At 34.5% G+C, this 10,967-nt stretch overlaps 1 protein-coding gene across 1 annotated transcript; it reads left to right on the top strand.

Annotated features, from left to right (window-relative positions):
* Nucleotides 1-1,184: 1,184 nt before the first annotated feature.
* On the top strand, nt 1,185-4,202 carry LOC149384221 (furry). The gene is made up of 2 exons (XM_089629600.1): nt 1,185-1,704; nt 4,047-4,202. The coding sequence occupies exon 1, from the start codon at nt 1,295-1,297 to the stop codon at nt 1,682-1,684; it is 390 nt and encodes a 129-aa protein (XP_089485726.1). The 5' UTR covers nt 1,185-1,294; the 3' UTR covers nt 1,685-1,704; nt 4,047-4,202.
* Nucleotides 4,203-10,967: the final 6,765 nt, after the last annotated feature.

Consider the following 10,967-nt stretch of genomic DNA (forward strand, 5'->3'; position numbering starts at 1 on the left):
GGAAATCGGCGGTGATAGAGGGGATTGAGGAGAGACACTTTGTAAATTCGCGAATCGGTTAATTTAATTAACATACTGGAGTGAGTTGGGTTAATTAATTAACTGATTCGTGAAGGATTTGAAATTCACAAAAAATTTACAAAAATCAACTTAAGTCAATTGATATTCAAAACATTCAATTAATTAACCTAATTTCGAATTCAATCATTTAGTAAATTAACTTTACTCACAAAAAAATCAGAACCTAAACTAATATTCAACAAATAAGTTAATTAATTAACCTAACTCACTCCAGTAGGTTAATTAAATTAACCTATTCGCGAATTTACCAAGGACGTTATGGTCTGAGCTGAAAAATATGGGCTATTTGCTTAATAAAATGAAACTTGAGCCCCTAATAAGAATGACAAACTTGGCTAGTTACAACAAATTTCACAAAAATAAAACTTAAGCTATTTTTTAAAAGGAAGATCAACTATTGAGCTACGTCCCTTTAACAAAAGTGATTTTAATCTCTCGTTAATTTTAGGGATAATATCAAAAGTAACCCTCATGTTTAATCGAAATGCGAGATTTATCCTTTCGATTTTTAGAAATATCACACATATCCATTCAGTTTAATATAAATGACATATATCTCCCCTAAAAATGTTATATTACAAATATCACCCTTTTCGTTTATTTTTTACAAAAAAAATTTTGAACTTCCCAAAATACTCTTAATGAAATAATTTTTTATTTTATATTCTATATACAAAAAATTAAATTAAAAAAATTTATTTATAAAAAATTAAGGATTTTTTTTAATAAAATAGTAAATAAATATTTATTCTATTAAGGGTATTTTGGAGAGTTCAAATTATTTTTTTTGTAAAAAATAAACGAAAATGATGATATTTGTAATATAACCATTTTTTAGGGGAGATATACGTTATTTATATTAAACTGAATGAATATGTCAGATATTTCTAAAAATCAAAGGGATAAATCGCGTATTTCGATTAGACACGAGGAGGATACTCTTGATATTTTCTTTTAATTTTAATACGGTTGATATGCTAATTTCCTTTTTTTTTTTTAATTTTTTTTTATTATTTTTTTTACAGTAATACGCTAATGGGTTTGCCTGCAAATTATTAGAAAGATTGGTACCACGAGTCACGCGACTATCACAGCAATTAAATATTTATTACTCCTTCTCAAAAAAAAAAAAAAATTTATTACTCTACGATTGCCTCACATACTTGAACCAATTATCGAATTTCCAAATCTCGGAGTTTATTTAATCAAAACAATGGCGAAATCGGTTTCGTCGGCGGCCACATCCCTCTTCCAAACCCTACGGCGGTTCATGAAGAAGCCATGGGAGATCACCGGCCCGTGCGCGTCGCCGGAGTACAGGTCCGCGATTCCATTGGCGACGGAGTACCGCCCGGCGTGCCCGGCGACGATCGGTGTTAAACCCGCGATTCCCAATTCCGAGCCCGAAAACGTGTTCGACATCAAGTACTTTCCCCGCGACCAGCGCCGAAACCGCCCTCCCATTAAGCGGACCTTCCTCAACAAGGCCGACATGGAGAAGATGAAGAGCGAGGCCAAATTCGACGTCGCAAATTTCCCTCCCGTTTACCTCACCAGTGCTCACGAAGAGGACTACAACGCTCGCGGCGGTGGATACCAGTAGAACACTTCTTCTCCGATCAGGTTGGTTGTTTTTTTCCCCTTTCTCTTGTCTGATTAGGGTTTCCTGAATTATATGCTTGTTTTCATTGTGTGAGCTAGAAGGCATGGTTTAGGAGAGTATTGTTTTGAACAGAGTCATGAAACTGCGTTTAATTTCCGGGGGTGTTGAATTTAGGTCAGTTAATATTGGGTTTTAGGAAAATAATTGGGGATCCTTATTTGATTTATTGCTAACCGTTTGTTTGAGTGTTTTTCTGAATTGAGATTAAAACATTTGGGATGGACTTCTTCCCTGAATTTCGATTGATGATTTTCACTTGCTTGTTTTCTATGAGTGAGCTAAGAGGGACGCATTTAGGAACTTTCTTTCAAATGTGTCACGAAACTTGAAATAATTTCCTAGCGGCTTAATGTATGATTTTAGGAAAATTAGAGGGGGTCCGTGTTTGACTTATTGTAAGACTATTTGTTTGAGTGTTTCACTGATTCGGTTCAAGTTTATTTTAACTTCACATTTTCTTTTTGTTAAGAAGACATTTTCAGCTTTGAACGAAAACACAAAACTGAATTTTGGCTTGATTGTTAATTTTTGGAATTTATCGAAAGCTGTACAGTAGAAAACAACCTATAAAAAGCTTTTAATTTTTATTAAGCTTGTAGAGGAAGATCAAGTAGTGTAAAAGTAGCATCTCTACCTCTTCCTCAGGCTGGCATGTTGGTTTAGCGTTGGGTCTGTGTTTGGTTGGATAGCAAAAGATTTTGTTTCTTCTAAAGAAAAAGTTATGGGGTGGTTTTAGAATAATTTTGATGATATCTTAGTCTGTAAGCAGATAGAAATTGACTGGAACATGGAAGAAAAAATGTATTGAGTCTAGAGAGGAGAGGATTAAATCCCTATGGTTGAGAGCCAACCTCTCGAAATTCCAGCAAAATTATCCTTTTGTATTTCATTGATCATATCTTCCTCTAAAAAAAACAAGTGACAGGTCTTTGTGTGGGACTAGCTAGAGGTTTTATTGTAGGTCTGAATTTGAGTCTTTAGATCCTGAGTTCCAACATGTTGAGCTCGAGGTGAAGACTATATAATAAATATGAATTTGAGTGGTCATACTCTTCTTTTGCTGAATCTTTCAACCTTAACAAAGTTAAGTTGTGCTCTTTACCGATAAAGCATATCACAAATACTTTCCTACTTGACTTAACTGGATAGGGAATGTAGAGCTAGATAGGGTTCCTATGAGTAGATTTTACCATGTTACCTACAATGAAAGTCTCTATGGTACATGATATTCAATCCGATGACTTGAGAGTTGTTGATCTAGGCCCTCGGTCTAGCCTTTCTACAGGTAAACCCACTTAGCAATTGCTTTTGGGTCATTATAAAATAGATTATAAGGGTAGAGAAGAAGTTAAACACTTTGCCCTTTAACTTTAGGAAGAAATTCCGACTTTGGAGCTTCACTTAGGGATTGAAGAAGTAGTTCAATTTGTTAGCTTTTGTCTGCGGAATTTTTGTATATCCCAAGGCGAAATACCAGTTTAGAACAGTCTTAATTCTGTGGCAAACCAAGTGCGTAACAGAAAATTGTTCCTAAAACAAATTGTAAGTATGTGGTATGCAATATGCAGTTGCATCCTCATTGATGGAGAGAAAGAAATGAAGACTCATTCCATTCAAATTTGTTAATTGGTTACTGGTTTATTTCGAACAGAAGTCCAATTATTGTTGATACGGGAGTCTCGAATTCAACTTGAACCTTTCTGTTAATTACTGCTTGTTAACATTAAAATCCTTTCTAATTTGTCCCCATGGTTTTTAGAACCTTACGACTCATTAGGTAAGAACTGTTTCAGAGTCGATACAGCTTTTCAGCTGCATTTAGAAGTATTTTTGTTTCTCATTCCTTTCTTCGAATTTGTATTTGTATTAGATACAGCAAGGCTGGACTGGGAAGTAGGAACACGTGTATATACAGTTGTTTGAAATATGAATCTGATATGCGAAATACAGAGGAAAAAAAATGGTCTCCTCGCTAATTCACCACTGGTTAGCTAGCCCTTCTATTCCTCTAAATTGACGTTGCTGAGAATTTCTATAAAATACAGATCCCATTCACCCGAATCACCCGCGTGGTGCGGTTAGTCATCAGAATCAAATCAGTGACGGGTTTCAGCTCACTTTATTTTATTTTTCTTGCCTTTTTATTGTAAAAAAATTCCAGTCCAAATGCATGTGTTTAGATGAAAACGAAAGCTTGTTATATTTTTATTATTATTTAATTTTGGTAGCAATTTGTGAAATATATATGGTCAGTTCAAAGGCAAGTATAGACTGACGGTGATTTATGTTTATTTGTTTACAGGCTTGTCCGATCGTGTGAACATATTTTCATAATTCAATGTTTTTCGGCATCCACGACGATGTGCTTTCTTTTCAATAATACAGCATCTCTTTCTGAACTGCCTTGCCAATAAACAAGTTTATTTCAATATGAAGTATTCACAGTTTATTTGCTGAATTGGAACTACTTTGCTGTTTTACATCTTTACAAATTACATTCTAATGAAAGGGGAAAATTGCATTTGTAAAAAATTACTACATTCTAATGAAAGGGGAAAAATGGTAGTGAACACACAATTGACAATATAGACTAACTCATAAAAGTTTAAATTGAAACTATAGGCAATACAAAAAAATAAGTATAATAAAATTTTAAGTATCAAGAAAAAAAACAATAAATATTAGCTATTTTATAATAAAACGAGGTGTTCTCGTATAAAAATTAAATATGAGGCATTCTCAGAATTTGTTTTAAAAAATGAGGTGCTCAAGTAATTTTCACTCGTATACACAAACGTTGAGACCCATTTAATTGGCTACCCTTATGAACAGTAACGAATTACACGTACTTCTTATATTAAAGAAGACGTGTATATATATATATATATATATATATAGATATATATCTATTTAAGAGTTGGACACTACAAATTCTCTTCAAAGATTTCAAAAACATAGAAAAAATTAAACATGTCAATTTTCTAAGTTCTATTGCCTTATTAATTAAAAGGCAGAGTAAATATTTGGCGATTTCCAAACTTAGAATTGCAATGTAGCGACAGTTTACATAATTCCTGCCCAATCACACAAATATACGTGATAAAAAAAAGGACAGCTAATAACACGATTAATAAGCAAACATTAATTAACAGATCGCGCACATCGCTGCCCTCAAAACGCAGATCGCAGGGAGCCCCGACCAATGCTGAGTCAAATAGCTCCGACGCTGTGACCAACAGGTCTACAAAATCCGGCGCGCATCTCCTTCTCCGGCCGGCCTCCTCCATGCCCGCTACCGAATGGAGCCCAGCCTGAAAAACTGCTCAGTCTGCGATGGAGAGAGAGATGGAAATAAACATAAATAAATAAAATATATCTTTGAGAAATTGCCTCATTTGCCACTTCTTTGATAACTATTTCCCACATTCCACTAAAAGCATAATTTGTCCCAAAATGCCACCATGACAAGAGTAAAAAGTCAAGTTTGCACTTCACTATCTATTTTCTTAACAAATTGGCATCTATCTTTACTCAGCTGAAATGAAGACTCAGTCAACCCATTTTCTCCCGAATGGTTCTCCTATTTCTCATCTCAAACTCAAACTTTTCTCATTTTCCCTCTCTCTCACGTCAAAACTGTCGGACTTCTCTCTCTCTCTCTCTCTCTCTCTCTCTCTCTCTCTCTCTCTCTGTAACTGCATGTAACCTCCGGGAAACCGTCGACTCAAACCCACCCATTTCGTGTCTACAGTAACTCTCATTTCTCAACCCACTCAAACCCATCACTTCTCACCCGAACCCTAACATCGAGAAGAAAAATGGCGGACTCAAACCCATCACCCCCGCGTCCGACACCCCCGCGTCGGAGTCCTCGGACAATCATAACTAAAGTCCCGGAGGAGCCGGGAAGTCCAATGCCGGCTCGGAAACGAAAAACAACAACTTCGCCCAAACCCAAACCCCGGACGAAAATCGCGGCGATGAAGCCCCCAAAGAGGAAGAACATCACGGCGAGTTCGTCGGACACGGAAGAGGAAGAAGTGGTTCCCAAAAAACCCCGTACAAAAATGGGAACTTCAAAGGTTAGTATTTGATCCAAAATCCCTAACAGTTATTAATTTATTTCGATTTTATTGATTTATTTTGGGTTAGTGTTGTTGATGAAATTATGGGTTAGTGTTGTTGATGAAATTTTCTTGATTTTTCGGAATATTAGTCTCTGAACATGGGAATCGGTTCGTCTCTGAATATTTGTTGGTGATTTTATCTCTGAATACTTGTTGGAATATTTGTCTCTGTCTCTGAATACTTGTTGGTGTATTTGTATCTGAATAGATATCAACAATGTTGACATCGATGTCAACATTGTAGACATATATGTAAACATTGTTGAAATCTATAACAACAGTGGACATCTATGTCAAAATTGTTGACATCTGTGTGTACAATGTTGACATCTGATGTCTACAATGTTGACTCTAAAGTCAACATTGTTGACATCTGATGTCAACATTGTTGACATATATCTCAACAAATAATGAACGTCATCTTCAAAAATACATAACATACCCATAACAAACCCATGCTTTTAAACAACAAAAACTTCATTATTTGAAGACGAAAAGCTTTTTTATACCCGGAAAATGAAAAAAAAAACGAACCTAGGGTTTTTCGTGGATTGCAACTTCTCTTTTTTTGGGTTGAGATTCGGAATGCTCCTCCGACAATAACTGAGCTCATCCGACGACTTTTTTGAGCTGTGTTCACGAGTTTTCACAGCTTGGACGAGATGGGGGAGAGAGGGGGAGAGCGAGAGAGAAGATCTGGACGACAAACAGAAGAGATGGACTGGAAGAGAGAGAGAGAAGAGATGGACGAATGAGGAGAGAGAGAGAGACTGAGACATATATACTGGACGAGAAAGAGAGAAGAGATGGACGAAGGAGAGAGAGTGACTGAGACTCACTAGAGAGAGAGAGAGAGAGAGAGAGAGAGAAGTCCGACGGTTTTGACGTGAGAGAGAGGGAAAATGAGAAAAGTTTGAGTTTGAGATGATAAATAGGAGAACAATTCGGGAGAAAATGGGTTGACTGAGTCTTCATTTCGGCTGAGTAAAGATAGATGTCAATTTGTTAAAAAAAAATAGATAGTGAATGACAAACTTGACTTTTTACTCTTGTCATGGTGACATTTTGGGACAAATTATGCTTTTAGTGGAATGTGGGAAATAATTATCAAAGAAGTGGCAAATGAGACAATTTCTCTAGAATTAACTAACTGCTACTAAAAAGGAAAGAAAACTGAATTAATTATTTGATAAAATTAAACACGCGGATTGATTTAAACAAAGGGCAGAATAGAAAATAAAAAATGGTGATTCAATTGCCACCTCGGCAATGTGGCTATTTGTTTAATGTTTTGAAAACATAGGCTACATCAAATTTTTTTAGTTTGAAGTGGTCTAGTGATGCTAAATGTCTTAATTAAATGACACATCATTAACTAACAGCATCGTGGTCCTTGAGTTCATGTATAAAGAGTACATAAGCCCAAATCTCAAACGACCAATGAAAGAAAGCTTGGATAGATGGGTGAATCCATTAACTCGAGGAACTTTTCGCCCTCAAGATGAAGACCTTCCTATCATGTCACCTGAGATAAGAGAAGACAACGATCTGGGGCGCGGAGGGAATGCCCCCGACGTGTGCTTTGACGCTCAATATTAAAAAAGTTGTGGTGAAGGTCTCATCTCGTCTCGAGGATTGAGAGAGATCAAGTTATACTGGAAAGAGCAAGACATGAGAGAAACTTATCTTTGTGTTGAAAAAACGCTTGGTATCTATAGAGAATCCAAGGATTTTGGTCGAGAGAAGTGGGAATAAAAGGGACCAAAAATAGCCCAAGAGTTATATTTTAGCCACAAGACGTGGAAGCTAGGAGGACCCTCACTACAATAAAACATATATTCAGCCACAACAAGAGATAGCTGCGGCATAATGACATTCGGTGCCGCACATTAATTCATTTTAAAATTAAAGATAGCTGCAACTAGTCGTGGTTATATTCTAGGTCATATCAACGAGACATTTCTTCTCCCTCCTCTATCTCTCTCAAATATGCTCCCCCGCCATCAATCGTCCACTATATGTCCTCTCCCTCTCTTTTTCTTGCTCTTTCTCTGATCACTCACTCGCACTTCTCTCTCTCAAACAATCGTGTCGCTAGTTAGCTTTGACCACCGTGTTCCTCTTTGACCATGGCCACTAGAACAAGTTTTTTTTCTCTCTCTTTCTCCAACACTCTCCCTCTCTCACTTGTAGTGTGTCTGCAAATTCCGAGAACCGATGCCAGTTGTCGAGGTTTTGATCTTCCATTGAGACCTAATGTCGGGGTTCGAGCTAAAGATGTACGTTGAGGCCTTCTATCGAGGGTTTGTTGCCAAAGGCTTCGTGCTGAGGATGTAGGTCGATGCTAGGGATCATGTTGAGGATGAGCATTAATTAAGCCCTACTCCTGAGGGCTCGAGTTGAGGACAGACACCAAGGCCTACCTTCGACGCCTCATGGTATGGGGTCGATACGAAGATTAAGCCATCACTGAGTCATGAGTGAGTCATAGACAAGTAACAAACATGTGAAAATTTTAGATTCGTAAATATTTTCGAGGTTTGTTTGGCCAAGTCTCTTTCCACGGACTTGAGTTTGGGTTGACCCTGTGTCGTGTTTAGGTAGGAGTGTTTCTTTTTTCTTGGTTGACAAAACAACTCTAATTTTTTTTTAGTGTATGTCCTTTTTTTAAAATATTTTGTAACGCTATAAATAAATATGCTTACATTATACATAAGTTATATGATGTTGAAAGTATATATTTCCATAATATCAAATTTTATGCTCTCCGCATTTGTCGTCTTCGTGTGTTTTTTTTTTTCAAATTTGTTGACACTTTCAATAAATTATATACTTTTTTTATGATGTAATTAATTCATATATGCTAGGTAACTTCAGATCTTATTCTTTTAGTTATGTTACTAATTTGAGTCAAATTTGAACTATTAAACAATTTATTAATTTCTAGTTGCTATTTAGCTAGAGCAGCTTTGGGATTTTTATTTTTTATTTTTTATTTCAGGTTAATTGTTGGATGTGTCAAACCGAAAAGAATAGATGGCTAAATACCATACAACTCTAGGGTTCGAGATAGAACTCATTTAGTTTAAATACGTTAATAAATTGTTCAAAAATTTATTGCAACTAGCTATTCCATTGGCTTATTTTAAGAATTTGTGAATCATATATACGTGTATATACACAAATAATTCACCGATAGATATACAAATAAATTTTGATTGATACATTTCGTGGGTACATATTTATGAGTTAATGCATTTTATGAGCTAGTACTACCACTCCAACTTGGGCTGTGCAAATCTCACTGCTATATCTATGTGTGGTCCCATTAGTCTGTATATATTCAGTGGATGCTTTAAAGAACATCTATAATTTGGTCCCTCGTCTACATTATATATATACATATACATATACAGATATAATATATAGATATATATATATATATATATATATATATATATATATATGTATATGCATATGTTAGTAATATAGCTCTATGCTAGCATACATATTTTATCATTTATAAATGTATATTTCACGAACTCATTTATATAACTTAATATCCATCAACTGTAGTAGCTAAGCTCACACCACAACTTTTTGGAGTCTGCATATGACTACGACTTGTCTAATTGAATTAATTGCCCTCTATACAATTAACCCTTTTCCATGTCCAAACTAAATATCAGTACAACTAAGTAAACAAAAACCCTATAGCTAGTTTGATCATCTGAATCCTTTGAATACATGTCTAGCTAGAGTTTAAAGTAGTAATAGATAATAATAATAAAAAAACATAACTAGGGTTTCATCCACTACGAAAAATAAATTATTATTATAATATAATGTCAATGTCTAAAGTCTAAACATTAGGGTTTTGCATTATTTTTTTTCCCTGATATTTCTTTTTCGTTATAGGCGCCGGCATGCATATAATCTTCAACCCACATGCTTTTTTTTAGTACATCAATAAAGCTTTTCGCTACTGATAAAGTACACGCGTTTTTTTTTTCTTTCTTTCTTTTCTTTGGCTTCCATTTTTGTTTTATCTATTTCCTCAAGTATTCATGATACAATAATATATAGGATGAATGGAATTGGTCCCCAACCCATTGAAGTTAAATTGTAATCTTCCAGCAGTATATATAGAATGAATATATATATATATATATGTATTACATATATATATATATATATATATATATATATATATATATACATACTCGTAGTTTTCACGATATAATTATTAATTCCTTTCAAAATAGAATTTAAATTGATTGATACGACTTAGCGTATATATATATATATATATATATATATATATATATATATATATATATATATATATATATCGATGACCTCAAGATTCTCGTTATTCTTCCATCGCTTGTGCTCATATTTTAGATATATAGATATGCTTTGAATTTCTCTGGACTACCTGATGTTATTCAGAACTAGAATGTAATAATTTAACTTTCTAACGAAGTATACATTTTAAAAATGTAATAATTCTACCGATATTTTGGTAGAATTTCTCATATTATTTGTTTAAGAAACTCTATACAAGAATATTTGAATATCAGTTCATAGAAAAATGTTTAATTCAAACAGAGATTGGATTTCCAAGAATAATAAGTTAGTTTGGGGTTTAAAATGGCGTAGCTCAATTTATGCAACTTGCACGTTAGCAGGGGTGGATTCGATCTACCGATATTTTGGTAGAATTTCTCATATTATTTGTTTAAGAAACTCTATACAAGAATATTTGAATATCAATTCATAAAAAAAATGTTTAATTCAAACAGAGATTGGATTTCCAAGAATAATAAGTTAGTTTGGGGTTTAAAATGGCGTAGCTCAATTTATGCAACTTGCACGTTAGCAAGTAAACATAGTGCGAAATGTCATCTATAAATTTGCGTATGTCAATCATTTTTATATTTACCAACCTAAATTATATAATTTTTAAGGTTTGAATATTCATATATTAGACATGAGTTCTCACATATCACATCTGATTCATTTAGACTCATACTTTTCAAAGCGAGTCGACTCACGTCTGATTCATTAAGATTTGCACTTTTACACGCGAGTTG

Source organism: Urtica dioica, chromosome 10 (assembly GCF_054948205.1).
Source record: "Urtica dioica subsp. dioica isolate 48M chromosome 10, U.dioica_male_clone48M_v1_H2, whole genome shotgun sequence".
NCBI lineage: Eukaryota > Viridiplantae > Streptophyta > Magnoliopsida > Rosales > Urticaceae > Urtica > Urtica dioica.

Excerpts from the sequence above, each read along its gene's own strand:
- LOC149384221 (XM_089629600.1), top strand. The coding sequence starts at position 1,295 with ATGGCGAAATCGGTTTCGTCGGCGGCCACATCCCTCTTCCAAACCCTA.